The sequence below is a fragment of the Nanorana parkeri genome, unplaced genomic scaffold, assembly GCF_000935625.1.
Source record: "Nanorana parkeri isolate BGI_ZX_2015 unplaced genomic scaffold, ASM93562v1 scaffold22, whole genome shotgun sequence".
Lineage (NCBI taxonomy): Eukaryota > Metazoa > Chordata > Amphibia > Anura > Dicroglossidae > Nanorana > Nanorana parkeri.
In genome coordinates this window covers 1,488,099-1,506,416 of record NW_017306290.1, presented here as the reverse complement: position 1 = coordinate 1,506,416, position 18,318 = coordinate 1,488,099, and the positions used below count along the sequence as shown (strand labels likewise).

Sequence of the window (18,318 nt, the reverse complement as noted above, 5' to 3'; positions counted from 1 at the left end):
GGGGAGACTGTCACCTTGAGGAACTGAAATGCTATGCCCTTCATTTTACACATCATATACAGCAGTTAAAAACCTAGTCATTGTGACTAGGAAAGAATTGGGGTGGCCTATAACAGGTGAAATAGGAGGGGTAAGGAGCTGTGCCACATATCCGGGAGATGTAGTCAAAAATGTAGAGTGGAGTACATGCCTATATACAAAGGCATGTGTTTTTTTTAAAGCAGATTGAAATGCATTGCTGTGAATTAGCAAATGTGCGCAAAAATGCACACCGAAATGTGCAAAACGCTTGTGTCGAGCGTTTTCATGCACGTCCATTGAAGCCTGAAAGAAGTTCATGTACCTTCTCCAGGGTTTTACAGCTTGCAACAAAACTCTCAGGTGTGAACAGGGGCCATAGGAATGAATAGGATTTCTTGTGTTGAGTTTTGTTGCACTTAGCTTTGTGCGTCAAAACGCCCAGGTGTGAACAGGGACTAGAAGCACCAATAGGCTCCTAAATTTAACAGTCTGTCCACCGCTCCTGTATATTGTTAGATTTTTTTTTTTTAAGATAAAAAACACCAAACACTAGGGAATGACATTCTATTGAAGACATTGATAACGGCTAGTCTGGGAGAGTATTGAAAACAATTTCATTATATATTTATTAATAGTATTAATGCATAAAAAGGATAATTCAAGGCAAGGAGAAAACTAATCACAACCACATAATTGCTCTTTGGGGGTTGCAATTTCCATGTGTACTGCCTCTTTATGCCAGTCTAGATGTAAAACAGCCCATCTCTCAATCACATGGCTGTTTCCTTGCAAAGTCAGAAAACACAACTTTTTCTCATACGCATTACATCAGGTAGACAACTACATACAAAAAGGTGAAATACATATCTTAATTGAATTACATACCAAATAAAACTTAAATTCTAATGTCTAGTTTTTTCAGTACTCTGCACAATCCTCCAAGACACAGCCAGGGGCCTCAGTTTTTGTTTACTGCAGTATGAATTACAGTCTTATTACAGAATAGGCCTACAGCCTACTGAGTGAAAAACATCAGCTTGCTCATGAGTTCATCATTCTTCTCTCAGCTCCTATACCGTGCAATGTCAAAGAGCCTGACTGGCTCACACTGCTTGGCCTCTCCTGCTTCTGCAGTGCAGGGGAGCAGAAGAAGCCAGTATAAATACAGTTTCAAGTAGTAATGGTAGCAGCATTTAAAAATGCATGTTTTCATTAAATTCATAACGCGATTCAACAGCATTTTAATAGTTGCTTGAAGTTCAGCTTTAATGAGAAACTGCAAAGTCAGAAATATGGGTACTGCCATTTTTAAAAAATTTGTTTAAAGGTGTGGCCTCTGGGGCCGTCATCCTGGTTTCACCAACTAGTTAGTCATTAACCTGGAACAACCTTGTAGGATAGTGAGGTCAGGCTTTGTGGACTTGTGGACTCTGAATTCATGCTTGTTTTAGGTCAGTACCTCACTAGGTTGTCAGAATCAGATTGACAACCAGAGACCATCAGTGAAAAAATCCAAAGCGCCAATAATGACCAACAGATGAAAATGAAGTGCAAGCGAGGATAACTAGGGGTGCTGCCCCACTTCAGCCTGGGAAGCTGCAACACTATGGGAGAAAAGAAAAAAGGCGCCCACCCTAGTGTAGATGGTTTTTAATAATGTGAGCTAAAATACAATTCGTTCATGTTCTGACGAAAGGGGTGTGGCCCCGGAAACGCGTCATCAAAAGGAGTCCTGTGTTGATACACAGGCATCTGTGCAGCTGATATTCAGATATCGTTCTGGCTCATCTCATATGATTTTACTGATTCTCCTTTGTGAGTAGACATGTGCACTGCCAAAAAATTAGTTTTGTTTTAAATTCGGATTTGTGTTATTTCGTTTTTCGGGATTCGGGTGTGAAAGCCAATTCGGATTCGGAATTCGGACGAAATTCGTTAGCGGTCGTTCGTTCTAGTTTCTTATTCGTTCATTTGCAGCAAAGTGCCATTTGAGGTGGGAAAATGTTTTTCTTCAACGAAACGAATAGGGAACGAACTACTGCTACCGAATTTCGGAAACGGAAATTCGGATTCGTTTGCATTCGTTATATCTGTAATTCGGAAACATCCGAATTTATGAAAATTCGTCCGAATTTCGATTCGGAACGAAACGAATCGCACATGTCTATTTGTGAGTATGTTTTTACCTTGTACTTCAGCTCACATTAAAAACCATCTACACTAGGGATGGCACCCTTCTCTTTTCTTTTCTACCGAAGAGACCATCTTTGAAGGACAACTCTAGGTAGTAGATTTTCTATTTAAGCAAAATGTTTGTGCATTTTTACAAAAACAAACCCTATACGTGTGAAACCACTCATGGTTTTACTGTAAAGCACTGCGCAAACTGTTGGCGCTATATACCGTATTTTACGCTCCATAAGACGCACTTTTCCCCCCCCAAAAGGAGGGTGAAAATGTGCCTGCGTCTTATGAAGCGAATCCCCACGCCAGAGACATGCAGTTTCGGGCGCCGGGCGAGTAGTTTTTTGTACATTTAGCTCAGCTGAAGCAGAGCTAAATGTACAGTAGGAGCCACTGCTCGTTTATTAGGAGTGATCTAATGAGATCACTCGTATTAAAACCGAGCAGCGGTGGCGATCGAGTTTACCATAGAGCAGACGAAGAACGGACGTTCTCCGTCTGCTCTGAGTGATCACTGAGACCGTGGCGCTGTAATAACAGCGCCACCTGTCTCAGCGGTCACTAGCTGCAGCTTCTGTCACAGAAGCTGTGACAGAAGCTACGGTCTGTCAAGTGCTTCATAAGGCGCACCGGACCTCCCTGCGTCCTATGGTCCGGTGCGTCTTATGGAACGCAAAATACGGTAAATCCCATATAATAATGGTTTATTTTCACTGCAGGCAGCTTGAAACCATACAGCGGAAGATGAAACCTGGCACCCCTTGCTTCTCTAAAGAAAAGAATAGGTCTTTAGGGCGGCAGCTAACGATTATTTTCATAATCGATTAGTTAGCCAATTATTAAATTAGATTAAAAAAAACAAAACAAAAAAAACACTCCAGTGATTGACTACTAGTTTGTATTGAGATTTGAGGGCATATGGAGTTTACTACTGCAAATATGCAATTATCTTTTAATATTAGTGATAAATGCACTTGTTTTATGTGTAAGCATTTTCTATTTTGAGATTAAGCTTGTTCTTCTGCAATATGTTTTGGCATATAAAAGGACATTAATATAATCAAGCAATATTTGCATGACTAAGTAATCACAGAACACAAGACTTAAAACTCATGCATATTGTGATGCTGATAAATAACCATGGTTTGCTACAAAATTGCCTTATTTTGACAAATGAAGTTATCAAATAGCATAATACAATGAAATATTTATGTTTTGCATACCAAAACATTGAAGACAATGGAAAAGATCACTGTTACTGCTTGAGTCACTGTGGCTTTGTGTCATGATTAATTGATGCATGGTGGACACAGATATTAGAGCATGCTAATGAAAGACTGTCATTACAGAAGAAAGTTAATGCCAAGAATGATGACTGCTTAATGAACATGTGCGTGGAGAAGATAGAAGCGCATTACCTTGAGGAATAATAGCAGCAATTTATCCTGTGTGTAGAATCTGCTCACTTTCCAAAGATGAGGGTATGTGAACAGAAAAAGAACAGCCTCTTTATAATGGATGGATGCAGTCACTGCAGCATGCATGAATGATACACTGGCCTGTGATGTTTTAAACCAATCACACACTCAATTAGGCAACAAAACCAATCACTTTGCTCTATTCCCCATATTCCTTGCAAAATGGTTTTTAATTGCAATGAAGCACAAAGCATCAATAACCAAGATAAAATCTATAATCTGTACTAAACCTGCACTTCTACCTAGAACCGTACTTAGCAACCAGGTGAGCAAAAATGACATGCCACAAGGAAAGAAGAGCAAGTCTGCACAAATTCAAGTTAGTAATTCAGGACAGGCAACACAATATTGGTAGTCAGAGAAAGGTATCATTAGGGTCCTCAGCGTTTTCTGCTAGATCTTGATAAACACTGTAATCATCCTGTATGAACAGCTTTGGAAATAGCAGCAGATCAGAGAGTGAAAATCATACAGGTTTACCTTAAAACACAACACAAGGATGAAGCAAATTATTTCATGCTAAATTGTTAGTCTGTCAAGAGACAGCAAAGGAAATTTAGCATCCGCAGATGTAATTTCTTTTTTTCTTTATAGAGATATCATTAGATTACTTACAAATTTGATACAAATATAAATATTTATATTATAATAGCCAGGATATTATGTACATGACTCATTAATGCTTACTCAAAGTTGGATTTGGAAGAGTCCAGAATAAATATGATTATGTGGTGGGCTGCAGAACAACTCAGGAATGGAATTTTAAAAATGCATTCTAATACCTTAACCATTAACAAAAATGTGTTTTATTTGTGCATGACTGAGCTGTAAACTAAGGCTAAGTTAACACCAGAAGTAGTGCGTTCCGGCCCGATTCTGGCCAGAGCGCACTGCATCGCATTGCGGCTGGCTCACTTTTTTGTGGGGCAGGAGGGGACGTGGCGGGCTATTAAGTGAATGGCAACGTAGCCACGCCCTCCGGCCGCACAGGATCGCAAGGCACATTATGCCTGCGGTTTGGTGCGATCAAAATAGTGCTTGCAGCCTTTGGATCGCACCGGACCGGGGCGCAGGCACAATGTGCCTTGCAATCCCGTGCGGCCGATTGCATTGCGGCCCCCACAAAACAGTGAGCCGGTCGCAATGCAATGGTGCATTCCTGCCAGAATCGTGCCGGAACGCACTGCATCTGGTGTGAACCTAGCCTAAATGTGAGATTGAAGTCCATCACTGGAGCGAGCTTGGAGCCGTGGTTACTTTACTACACAAACAGGGACCATGGGGAATAAACGTAGCCACCCTCCAGAAGGAAGGAGTGTCTGCACCAATTGAGAGATGATTTGAGGATCTACAGCATAGACATACAACATACACAACATGCACAAATAAGATACATTTTGTTAATAGTTAAGGTACTTGAATGTATTTTTTAAGGTTTAACTCCTGTCACTTTATGGACAAGCAGGTACTGGAAAAAAAAGACATCTACCCTATTACTCCAGACACAGAAATAAATCTTTCATCTACTTGTAATATCTTTTTACACTGAAAGTACACCAGGAGTCAAAAACATCAGAGCATATCTGAAATGTTCCTTAGCCTAGCAATTTGTCAGAAAAGCTCAACACAGTTAAAGCAGACCTCAACACACCTCATTAATTTACATCAGTGGTGAATAACTTTCTTGATGTAGGGGGCATCAAATGCACCCCCTGAAATCACTAGGGCCACATAATATTCAGTAAATATGATACATAAAGTTGTCAGAGATTGCAGGCATACAACAGCACATCGTCAAAGACTACATGCATGCTGCAAAGATAGTCAGAGACAAGACTGGGGACAGGACATAGAAGACAGTCAACAGAATTAAAGGCACATTACATGAGGCTGCTAGAGATCACAGATATCACAGTCCTTTACGAATCAATGTTTCCACATTTCTGTTTTCTATAGCCTCCATAAAAGTGACTTGAGCAAGGTCTGATGTGTCTCTTAGCAAGATCCATTATAAAAGATAAGAGGAAATAAAGTGCAAAGGGGTGGACAGCACAGAAAAAGATAGTGTGAAAGAAATAAACCAAGCCATGTAACTACTATAACCCCTGTTCCTTGTCCCAAGTAAGCAATACATATTTGAAAAACAAACATCTTTCTTCAGGGGCCCAACAAGTTAGGCAGGAGGGAATTACATACTCCCATTGTGCAAACATAATCGTGCAGCAAAACTATTCTTAAGGTGCCCATACACCTTACGACCATGTCTTTTGTCTTGCGATAGTCGTAAGCTTATTAAAAGCTCGTACGATCTGCCAATCTTGGACGGGCAGATCGTACTTGCGATCATCGAAAGACCGCCTCGCTGAGGGGCGGGCTTCCGATGACAGCAGTGTGGGGCAGTCTTCCGATCACTGCAAATGGGCAGTGTGCGCGTGCCCGTTCGGCAGTTGTCGAACAAGCAGCCCACTAACCCGCCGAGAATCGTACGATCCTCGGCAGGTTTTCAAGCCTGCTTGTTCAACGGAAGACGTGCGACCGTACAGTAGAAACGGTCACACACCTTCCATACACTGTACGATTCTCGTACGAAAATCGTACAGTGTATGGGCACTTTTATACTCACCCAACGACTCCAGATGCAGGTCCCTCAACTGTGACCTGCTTTTTCCCTCTGCGGAAGTGGCCCTTCCAACATGCCACAAATAGTGCTTATCAAGTGCTGCAGCTCCCCATCCTCATTTACACTCTGATAAGTTGCCTATTGCCTCCTACTATCTTTCTTCCTCCTTTGTTTCCATCATTTATAGGTTATTAATCCTGGTGTGGGGGTCTCTCTATTTTATTTCATCACCATCACTGATTGAATCAGTTTGGATTTTTAAAATTCATTTATTGGACAAAAGTTTTTGTAGAGTAGGAAATGGTCAGAGAAGTGTCACTTTGATGCAGTTGGCCAAACTTAAACATGATTATATACATACATACATACATACATACAAACAAACACACACATACACACACACACACATATATACATACATACATACATACACACACACACACATATACATACATACATACATACACACACACACACACACATATATATACATACACACACACACACACACCACACATACATATACATATATACATATATACATACACACACATGAAATCACCTATTGCATTTGACATGCATTGTGATAAACTTTATAAGCCGATTACTTATGTATTGTAGATTGATGGTAGCATAACATGGTTATTTCTTTTGCTCCTTATATTTTACAAATCTGTGGCACAATATGAAATCCAAATTTTACCCTGAGGGAGGAGGGATTATTCTACTGCAGAGCTTTGTTTATTATTACAATATACTGTATATGATAGTTTACGGGGTCTTTTTATAAATCACGGCTGTTTGTATTGTTTTTTATGAATTGTTTGTTCAATAAAATATTGCCTTTTTGTATTAATTTGCTAGTTGTTCTTGGCACTATTTTCTAGTGTTTTCCTAGTTTAGTGCTGGAGGTCATGTATTCGCTGACAATCCAGGAATGGTGTTTACCCCGTACCACAGATTTTGGAGTGTATCCAAAACTTTATATTCATTTTAGCTTCACTTTGACAGCTCAGGGCCGTGGCAACGCAGCAGAGAAGACACACAGTGAATCTGCACTCCATTTCTGTATCAGAGAATAAAAAATACAAAGATAATGCTTGTGACACATTTAAGCATGGCCCTGATATGCACTATACCACAGCAATGATCTTGACATTTCATTTTTAACTCATTCAGGGGTGCAGCAGTTGAAATGTTTTTAAAACACAGATTGGAATTCATGCCCAGAAAAAAAAAAATCACAAGGATAAAAATGTTACATTTGTTTCCCTTGAAAACTACAAAAAGAAAAAAAAAGGAACAATATGCACATTGTTTAGCTTTAGACCTCATTTAAAAGCCAAGTTTGTTTTCTGAATCAAGCTCAAAAAAGTATCTGCTGCAGATAATTTGTTGGTGATAACACCTGAACCATAAAAGTTCTTCTTAACCGCCACGAAGAGGAAGCATAACTCACCTGAGGACATTCTCCTGGGCTAACTAAAAAGTCTAATATTTGTTCTTCCATAAGAATGCCATCTACCTATTGTACAGCAGTGAAAATGAGGTAGGAAAGTTGTAGAGATAGTTAAGATAGAGTTTATGTGCAATAATTGTAAGCGTACCACAGATTTACAGCATTAATGAAAACCTGTAATGAAGCACTTTGACATTCTTTAGGGAGAACATATTTTGTTTCCAGTTTACGGCACAGAGAATTTATAGGTTTACAGCTGCATCTATCAGAGCTGCAGCTATGAACAAATCAAGGTAAATATACACTCACTGGCCACTTTATTAGGTACACCTTGCTAGTACTGGGTTAGACCCCTTGTCTTCAGAACTGCATTGATTAAGGTGATGGAAACATTCCTTAGAGTTTGGTCCATAATGACATGATAGCATCACTCAGTTGCTGTAAATTTGTCGGCTGCACATCCATAATGCGAAGCTCCACCACCCTGAACCATTGATACAAGGCAGGATGGATCCATGCTTTCATGTTTACATCAAATTGTGACATCTGAATGTCGCAACAGAAAATTGAGACTCAGACCAGGCAACGGTCAGAAGTGGCACTCGGTGTGGTCTTCTATGGCTGTAGCCCATCTGCTTCAAGGTTCAATGTGTTCTGTGTTCAGTGATGCTCTTCTGCATACCTCAGATGTAACAAGTGGCTGTTTGAGTTACTATTGCCTTTCTTTCAGCTTGAACCAGTCTGGCCATTCTCCTCTGACCGCTAGATTAAACAAGGTATTCTTGCCCAGAGAGCTGCTGCTCACTGGATATTTTCTCTTTCAGACCATTCTCTGTAAACCCTAGAGATGGTTGTGTATAAGAATCCCAGTAGATCAGCAGTTGCTGAAATACTCAGACCAGCCCGTCTGGCACCAACAACCATGCCATGTTCAAAGTCACTTAAATCACTTTTCTTCTCCATTCCGATGTTCGGTTTGAACTTCAGCACACCATCTTGACCGTGTCTACATGCCTAAATGTATTGAGTTACTGCCATGTGACTGGCTGATTAGATATTTGTGTTAATGAGCAGTTGAAGGTGTACATAATAAAGCGCCCAATTAGTGTAATAGTATATAATAAGTATATTTAACACTAATCTGTAAATAATAAAAATATAAACTGCTTTATACGGAGGTATGGAGTGGCTACTGCTATTGGAATGGGGGAAGAACAAAGTCTCCCATTTGATACAATGTACACTTATTCAGCAAACAAACTGCCTTCTGTTTGGGCCAATCAGTTTACATTTTGGATCATCAATCCCAGTCACGTTTCGCCATTTTACTGCACCCCAATTTGTTTTCATGTGTAGGAAAGTCCATTTCCAAGTTCTCTGGACTGCAGATGGGTGTACCAGGTTCCCAGTGGTTTCTGCCATTTGGGGACAAATAGTAAGGCTGGAATCTGCGCTTTCCTGATACAAGCAGGGCAAAGGGGACAGGTTGCGCTGTCTCAAGAATCAGCACAGATGCTACCTGGAAGGAATTTCCTGGTTTGTATTGGGAAAATGCAGGGACAGTGGACCCATCTCCTTTATAGAACATTGTCAAAAATGGGGGGTGGGGGTAGTTGTCACACTCTGAATTTTAGCTTATGCTGCACATAGGACATTAAAGAACATATACTGTGGGAGTTAGGTGACTGAGCTGTGAAAAATAAAACAAGGTGAGACGTCTTGTTTAAAGTAACCAAGTAGAAAATAGTCTATTATGTCAGTCTCGTGCTGAAATCTAAGCATGTATAAAAGACAATTCAATGCAGCCCTGTAATTATTAAATGTATTTTTGAAATTCAAGTAGTGCGAGTACAGTCTACTATACGCATTGTAGAGCATAGCTTAGAGATGGGGACAGGAGCAGCACAAGAAGTCAGCACAGGCCCCCGATATCACTAATGATGCCCAAGCAACTGGTCCGTATTCTAGCAATTTAAACCATTTCAGCGAGAGCCCAAATACAAACCAGGCCAAAATGGACTAATGCAGAAAACACAAACATTTCTTTAGAAAATATAAAATTATCAAGGTGATAAATTGCTCCATTTGATTTTATTTTGCAAAAAAAATAAAACAAATTATTTAAGTTTAAGCTGAAAATGCAGGAAAGGAGCCAGTGTATATGGTCAATATAAAAACTTTAACATTTAATCTCATTATTGATAGCAAATTATTTGAGATCAGCAGCTAACAGATTGCCATGTCCTTCTAAAGTTTTCCTGAATTTTTGTTTTCAACCTCCTTTAGAACTCCCCTGGTAGAGAAACAGTAGCCTAGAAACAGATTCCATATCTTGACACGAGCGCATAAAAAGATACTATATGGACCAAAAAAGAAGCCTTTTAGATCCTATTTAAGTCCTTCTCTAGCAACACACAAAGTGGAATATAGGGGATGCTCACTAATAGTATCTTTAATGAACCAAAACACAACTTAAAGTAATTTCTTCTGACGCATGTGCCCATCGGTGATAACTATGACAAGTCTGAAATGAACCCTTCCATTCTAGAGATGGGGCTCTATCAGGTAGTTACTTTAAAGCAAGTCAAGCCCATAAATCACACAAATGAAATTCACTCAGATGTGCATGATAAATATAGGCAAAATAACAAGCTGTGTAACAGATCTACTTTAAAATTCAAGGCAGCCAACCCTTCATAATTCTAATTTCAAATAAATGCCAACACCAATGACAAGGGGCTAATTCACACATTGGAGATTAGTACGACACTCTGATAAAATCTATGTTAATAAGTTTCGCAGTTCTTACACACCAATGCATGCAATGAATAGCTTCATAAGAATGAGATTTTAAATTCCCTGTGGTAACATCCTCAAAAATCACACCTACAGAACAGAATGGTTTTCTATGGAATAACCATTTTTTTTTCTAAATGGAGCTGTAGCATTTGATTTGATATTTTTGCAATCTGACATTAGTTTGGATAGAATAAACCAATACAAATAATAAATATTGGTTATTCATGTAAAGGTTTGGCATTTTAATTTAATTTACCTGAACAGCATCATAATATAACTTCTTGGCTTCTTCATCAGTCTTGTCCGACATAAGCCATGCCTTTAGCAAATACTCATAGAAGCTATCACCAAGTCCTCCCACTGACACGTGATCTGAAAAAGAGAAGGCAATCAATAGCTGTATTAAAGGGAGTTACTTTATAGTCAGCACTCTATGAAGGTATGGTGAGCCACATGCATAGAAGTGAATGAAATGAAAGTGTCAGTGTAGCCAACAACCACCCTTTAAGTATAACATGCATTAGTATTGTATTTTTAAATTAATAAGCAAGTGAACTAGGGTGAGGCACTGCTACTTGCTGCACTAATTCATAGATTTCACATTTATCCAAGGACAAACTTTTCATATAGAGAAAAAAAAAACACAATTGCGCAGGCCTGAGGGAGAAGACTCAAACAAGTGTGGCGCTGAGCAAAGCTGAAATCTTGCTGCATTAGGAACAAGTATATAAGTATAGGTATACGACTGGCAGGGCGGCTGGTAGTGGTAGTCTTTCAAAAATAAGTTTCACTAACTATAAAAATGTGAACCAGAGGATGACGATTACATTTGCAATCAAACAGTTGAAAAATTCACTTGGCTGCACATTCAAGGAAAGCAGAGTATTACAAATTACAAAGCAAATTAACTGCTCAAAGATGTCCCTGCCTTCAAGTAAAAACATGTAGTTTAGGTGAAAGGATTGCTACAGAGCCTCAGGCTGATAAAGACACTGAGAGGATATTAGCTCTGCAAAATACTCAACTGGCATGATACTGAAAAGTATAATGTTATCAATTAGCCTCTATGGCCAGGAGAACACCTCGACATACACTGATGTCATCAGAGGGTTCAATGGCACATCTTGAGCCTGTGTAGCACTAGAGCTAAAAATATGGTTACCATTTTACTGCCTCACCAGATCTGGTACAAAATTTAGTGTGGACATTTAAAAAAAAAATGCAATAATGTAAAAGGTAAGATACACTGACTAAAGATACAGATTACTGGGAATTAAAAAAAATGCAATAATGTAAAAAGGAAAAAACACCGACTAAAAATACAATTTTCTGGGAAATAAAAAAAAAAAAAAAAAAAAAGAAGTTTAAAAATGGACTCGTTTGCCTGGTTTAACTTAACATTTTCTACAATCTAGTTTGCTGTATTATTAAACTTCAGCTCTATGACATGACAAAATCTGAGATCTACAAGATAGTAAATTTTCCTTTTAAACACCCTGATGAAAAGTCGAGGAAGAGTTTTCAAGTAATCAGATTTGCTCGTCTAGATTGTTCTACTTAAATAGAATTTTCTTCATGATTATCTTATTTCTCCTCTTCATGAATTACATTTGCAATATATGCGAAATATGGTAAACAAAGTTGTAGAACTAAACATGACCTTTGAAGAAGCAAACTGGTGAACATGACCTTCGAAGAAGCATAAAAAAAACTGTAAAATTTAAAAGAATAAACGGTGGAAAACTATTTTAAAACCTTTATGAATAGGCCCCACAATTTCAACACTATTACACCCCCAAATATTTTGACTTTAACCACTTCAGTACCGGCATGTTACACCCCCCTTCATTACCAAACCATTTTTCAGTGCTGTGCAAGTTTGGCAGAGAATTCCTCCATCACCCAACATTGTATCAAAATTAATTTTATATTGTGTTTAGGGGACAAATAGAGCTTTCTTTTACTGGTATTGAACAGCGTTTTCTTTTTTTATAAAAAAAAATGTTTACTATATAAAAGTAGAAAAAAGACCAAAAAAATTTGAAAAAAAAGTCTGTTTCTCTTACTTTCGTTTATAAATCATAGCAAATAAAATTGTCAGGACAGTACGAAAACCCCAGAAATGGTTAGAGCAGATAGAGAATGCAAATAACAAAGAAAGAGATGAGGCTAAAATTGTAATTTTTTTGCTGCTGCGGGTTGCTTTTACTGGGAAGTAATAAATGGATGACTTATCCATTCATTACTCACTTTACTCTTCCCTGCCTCTGATGTAAGAGGAAGGCTTGGCAATGTAAACATCGCCATGTGATTGCTGTGATAACCAAAAAAATGAGGTAAAACACCTGCCCAACATAATAAATACATGCAACAGTTTGCAATATAATGTGCATGCACTGTTATGAGTGCAGTGGTTTTCTTTTACTTTTAAAAAATACCATTAAGCTGTGCATGTGAGGCCTTGCGATATATACTTGTGCCATTTAATCATGATGCAAGGTCAACCTCCACATTTATAGCATACGTTGGTTTACAGTTCTGTGTACCTACAGTTTAACTTTTAGATGTAGCAGGAATTTTGTATTTAATGTGTGCTCATAATTTGTGTTTTAAAAAAAAAATTAAAAATATCTTTTAAAAACGAACACCTGTAGTTTAAAGAAATTGCAAAAACACGGTCGGGTCAGCTGAGGTTAAAAGTGGAGCACAGGGCTTGGCAGTAAAAGGGTTACTACTAGGCTTCAGCACTGCTTAAAGTTTGATTTCCTTTAATCACCTCCCGTCCATTGGCCGTACCTAAACGGCCAGACGGGAGCCTTGTAGATGCGGGTTGGCGTCTTAAAACCTCCCTCCCCACCCCCACTCGTGCGATGGCTGTTTACATACAAGTGTTCCGGCATCTGTAGAGACGCTGATCGCTTGTATTAGGTGCGTTTTTTTGCGATTTTGTGGGCGCGCACAATTTTAAGGCTTGACATGTTTGGTGTCTATTCACCGGACGTGAACCCGTTTTATATTTTACCCAAGAATTGGGGTGATAATAAACGTTTTATAACATTTCATAGTGAAACAGGTTTTTTAAAAACCTAAAAAGGTTTTTTTGTATATAGTAAAAAGTGGCAATTAAATACCACCAAAAGAAAGCTCCGTGTCCCCAAAAAAATGGTATAAAATTAATTTCAGTACAGCATTCTATGACTTAATAAACATCAAAGTACTGCAGCGCTGAATACTGAAACATGGCCTGGTCAGGAAGGGGGTTTAACACCCTGGTCTTTAAGTGGTTAAAGCATTTTTGAAGCTGGCTGAAAGCTTTGCAAATTTGCTATTCACATACTGAAGTCCCTATAAAAGCTGGCCATACACTGTTATAAATTTTTCATTCAAATCGGCAGGCTAAACTAAAGACTGTGAATGGACAGATCTCTCGCTGTGTGCTTTGTATTTCGACAGTGGCGGGTGTGCCACTGTCAGAATACTGGAACAGTGAAGAAGGCTAATTGGCTGCCGTCACCATTCACCTGAAGATTTTTCATCTGGCTCCTTCGATTTTCCGATTTAACATGCCAAATAGAAGGGTGGCGACAGAGGCATCCACTGTGTGGATTTTGGGCAGTACACCAAGAACTGGCGGAAATTGGCACAGTGTATGGCCAGCTTAAGAAGGTGGAAATCTACAGTGAATTTCATGCCTGAGAACTTTCCATCAAGTTTCTAAGGTGATTAATTCTGTATATTGCAGAGGTCATGGATGGCACAAGACTTCCTCCTGAAGTATTTCAATCCACAATCATGAATATTTTAAAAAAATGCATACAAAGACACTATCTCTGAATAAGAGTACAACATGAACAGTATGAATCAGAAATGTTCCACATAGTTTTTTTATGGTAGCCTTTCTGAGGCCCATACCATATAGCTTTAGAGGGTAGTTTACAAAAACTTTGCCTCAGTTCTTTGCAAAGTTTGACTTTTTTTTTGCATTTTGCAACTAACCTGCTCAGTGTCTTTGTACCCCTGCTAGTGACCTTTGGCCATAGATCCTCTTTTGCCATTTGTTTTTTCCTTTCAGATTTGTATCAACACTATTTGGCCTTCATTTGTCTTCAAAACTCAAGCATCTAAATGCTAACTGACACCACTTTTGTAGATGGCACATACTGCTAAATATCCATCAGCCTAACATGACTTAGCTTTGCAAAAGTATTTTCAGATTTGCGAATTGTTACCTTAAATGTTTTTTTTAAATGCTGCACATAAAATGTGTAACTATCATAAACTTCTAAGCAAATTATATTCAAAGATAATCATTGCTGTTCTTAATGATCTTCAGTATACAGTGGGAAAGTTTTCTGCAGCTACACACAGTTGCCATGTTACATACACAAACCCTGTTCTGAGAGCAACAGAGGGTGCAACTCCTAAAAGTGCTAGATGTCATTTTTTCTCTGGTTTCAAATATTTGATTAGGGTCAGCATATCAAAGTTCTGAATCTAGTGATGACCAGGCAACTAGCATTTTTAAAGGTGAGGTAAGCAATGGCAGCGGTCATACATTTCAGTACAGGCTCCATTAAAATTTGTGTCGCATTTCTACAAACTGCTGGATTTTGAAATTAATGTTCCCCTCTGTGTGGTTTTTAATATATATCCACCCACTATTTAAGATTAGCTGTAAAACATCCTTGTGAATGCAGCTCCTGGCTTTCACTTATAATACCCACTCCAGTATACATGTAGAATGTGTTTTAATCCACCTACACAGCAGTGCATGTCAGCTGCTGTGTATAGACATATGTGGGAAGACTGAATTCAAATGGCTGAAGGTAAAATGAAGCATTCAGGTGATAGAATAATGCTTAATTGCACTAAATAACATTTAGTATACAGAATTTAGAAGTCAGGCTTCATTTGAATGACCTTTACAATTTTGCATACACAATCACCATGGAGACTATTTCTGTTAATTCAGAAAACCAGGTGAATGCACAAAACATATGCATTTTCTGCACAAAGGTGTAAAGAAATGTGTTATACAAAATGTTTACAGAGGTTAAATATGTAGCCCAATTTGCAATCCTTGCATACGGGTATCTTGCTGAAAAACAAAATAGTAATAAATAACAAAGGATCTTTATTTGTACCTTAGTTACTTGGTCAGAAGATAGAAACATTTCTGCTGCAGCAATTAGTATTATGAATAGGGATATATATTAAAAGAGAGACAAAAAGAGCAAAGAAAAGCACAGAAGTTTGCTTTGTTTAGGCTCTGTACTTCTTATCCCCCCGTAGAGCCTTGTGCTCTGTGTGACTCATTATCTGTGAGCACATACAGCCTTAGTTGATTCAGAAGGTCTTGTTACTGTGTGTGAACATCATTCAAGAAAAGAAGTATTTACAGGCTGGGAATTTAAAGTCTTTTCACAAACACCATTTCCCCTGCTTTTAAAGCACATTCATATCCAAAATACAGCATATTACTCAAAAACATGGGTTAGGAAGTATGTGTTCCAAGAATCACTGCTGGCCGGCTAAGATGGGTCTGTGATCCACCGACATTGCACTGGTTAAAGACTTGCATCAGCAAGTAACTGGACAAAGTCACACTGATGTTGAAAATACCTGTGTTCTTTCTATCTGAAAGTATGTTTACAGTGCTAGACTGATAACAGTTCTAATTGGCTCAGTTAGAGGTTTTAGATTGTGGGCCCTCCTTACCATCTTGAAGAGTTGAACACCAGCTGCACTCCTTACTGGAACAGTAGTAGACCCGCAAAAGCAGGTGGGTGCTTGTAGCGACCACGGACGGCACTATGTGTAACACAGGAATATAAAGTCAAAGTGGCCAGCACATCAAAATAATTCAGCAAAAATCCATTTATTGACACATTGCCATTCAATAACAAGCACTTTCGGGGCCTCCAGGGTACCCCTTCATCAGGTTCAGAATGACGTCATTCTGAGATGACGTCATTCTGAGCCTGATGAAGGGGAACCCTTGAGGTCCCGAAAGCGCTTGTTATTGAATGGCAATGTGTCAATAAATGGACTTTTGCTGTATTACTTTGGTGTGCTGGCCACTTTGACTTTATATTCTTGTGTTACACACGGTTACCGTCCATGGTCACTACAAGCACCCACCTGCTTTTGCGGGTCTACTACTGTTCCGGTAAGGAGTGCAGCTGGTGTTTTCAACTGTGTCAATAAATGGACTTTTGCTGAATTACTTTGGTGTGCTGGCCACTTTGACTTTATATCTCCTTACCATCTTGTCTTGAATTGTATTGTGATTCTAATGTCTTCCTTATATTGTAAAGTGCTGTGCAAACTGTTGGCGCTATATAAATCCTGTATAATAATAATAATATTCCCTTTAATATGCAAGAGATTACAGAAGGCCAATATACATACAGTTAAATATGCTAGGTGTATATAAAAAGCATGCCTTGAGTTCAGCTTAAGGCTTCATTCACACAGCTAAGTGTTGGCCCGTACAGATCCGTGCGGTGTGCAGAGTGTGCTTGTACGCAGTCTGTTCTTCTCTATGGGAGTACGCGGCCGTACGCTCACCCGAGCTGCACACCCAAGTGCAGATCCTGTCTGCGCCCGAGCACGGACACCCGCACCCATGTGCAGTTCGGGTGAGCGTACGGTGGCGTACTCCCATAGAGAAGCACAGGCTGCTGCATACAATCACACTCGGCACCTGTCCTCCCTGGGAACGGACCGATATGGCCGGGCACGACACACGGATCTGTACGGGCTGGCTCTTAGCTGTGTTAATAAGGCCTAAAAGTACACATATGAACAAGTTCTAAACATGACAAACCATAATAAAACCATCAGCTATTATACTTACGCTGTCCCCACTGCCCACTGCTTGGGTTCAGATAGTTTGGATAAAGTCCTTGGGGTTTATCTAATCGATTTAACACTTTTCGAATATTCATTACCTAAAAACAAACCATAAAATTTCAGCAAAAGGCAGAAACAACAATAACTGTGCAGTGTAAATACAGGATAAATGCAGACCATGCAACTTACAAGAACCTGATCTCCATCCAAAAGTACAATGGAAAAAAAAGCAGACCTGGCTAGGGTAGCAGGGGTTCATAATTTTTTTTATCAAACCCTGTTCCTTCTTTATACTGCTGGAAATGTTATGTAAAGCAGAAGTCAAAGTAAAAAGTAAAGTTTTCTGATGGTTTTCCCTGTGACATTCAAAGAGAAAATAACTTGATAATGCCATTGCCTGAACAAAACAAAGATGCAGGAGAAGTCTGTATGATAGCACATATTTGAGAGGAAGAGGGTATGAAGAGACCTGCAAGGGCAAGTTAGTGGTTAGCCCAGACAATATTTTGATTTTGCGAATAGGTTTTGCTTGTGGTGTTAATAGTTTTATTACGTTCAGTTTGGCCTTAGTTCAGTTCATAGTCAATGCATAAAGAACTCTAGGTATAACGATTTACAACTCTTGCAGTGGAGCTACCCCCCGTGCTACAAGGGTTAAGTCGTCTTTTTTGTCTAGGGACAACAATAAAAAGGTATTCTCACTTGACTCTTGGAGCTGGCTGCTACTCCGGTCCCTGTAGCCTGTCTGTACCTCTGCTCCAGCGATGTAATGTCCATCAGCATCCTTACGCCCAATACACTGTATTGGATATGATCACTCAGGACCTTAGACTGCCGGAGCGGAGGGGGGAGCAAGGCTGCAGGGACCAGTCTAGCAGCCCCCTAGGTGATAGCAATAAAGT

At 39.2% G+C, this 18,318-nt stretch overlaps 1 protein-coding gene and 1 long non-coding RNA gene across 3 annotated transcripts in view; one reads left to right on the top strand and one right to left on the bottom strand.

The window, feature by feature from the left end:
• MAN1A1 (mannosidase alpha class 1A member 1) overlaps positions 1–18,318 on the bottom strand; it is a 174,470-nt gene that overhangs the window by 23,681 nt on the left and 132,471 nt on the right. The window contains exons 7-8 of the mRNA XM_018563715.1: positions 17,421–17,514; positions 10,818–10,933 (exon numbers count right to left, since the gene is read on the bottom strand). Of these exons, the coding sequence (XP_018419217.1) occupies positions 10,818–10,933; positions 17,421–17,514 (210 nt within the window). The remainder of the gene's footprint in view (positions 1–10,817; positions 10,934–17,420; positions 17,515–18,318) is intronic.
• The window catches only part of LOC108792848, a 19,768-nt gene continuing 5,922 nt past the window's right edge, over positions 4,473–18,318 (top strand). Inside the window, exons 1-2 of one of the 2 annotated variants that reach the window (XR_001941597.1) lie at positions 4,474–4,484; positions 12,968–12,971. This is a non-coding gene — a long non-coding RNA (uncharacterized LOC108792848). Of the gene's footprint in view, positions 4,485–12,967; positions 12,972–18,318 lie in introns of both variants that reach the window. The other variant, XR_001941599.1, reaches the window with a different exon arrangement.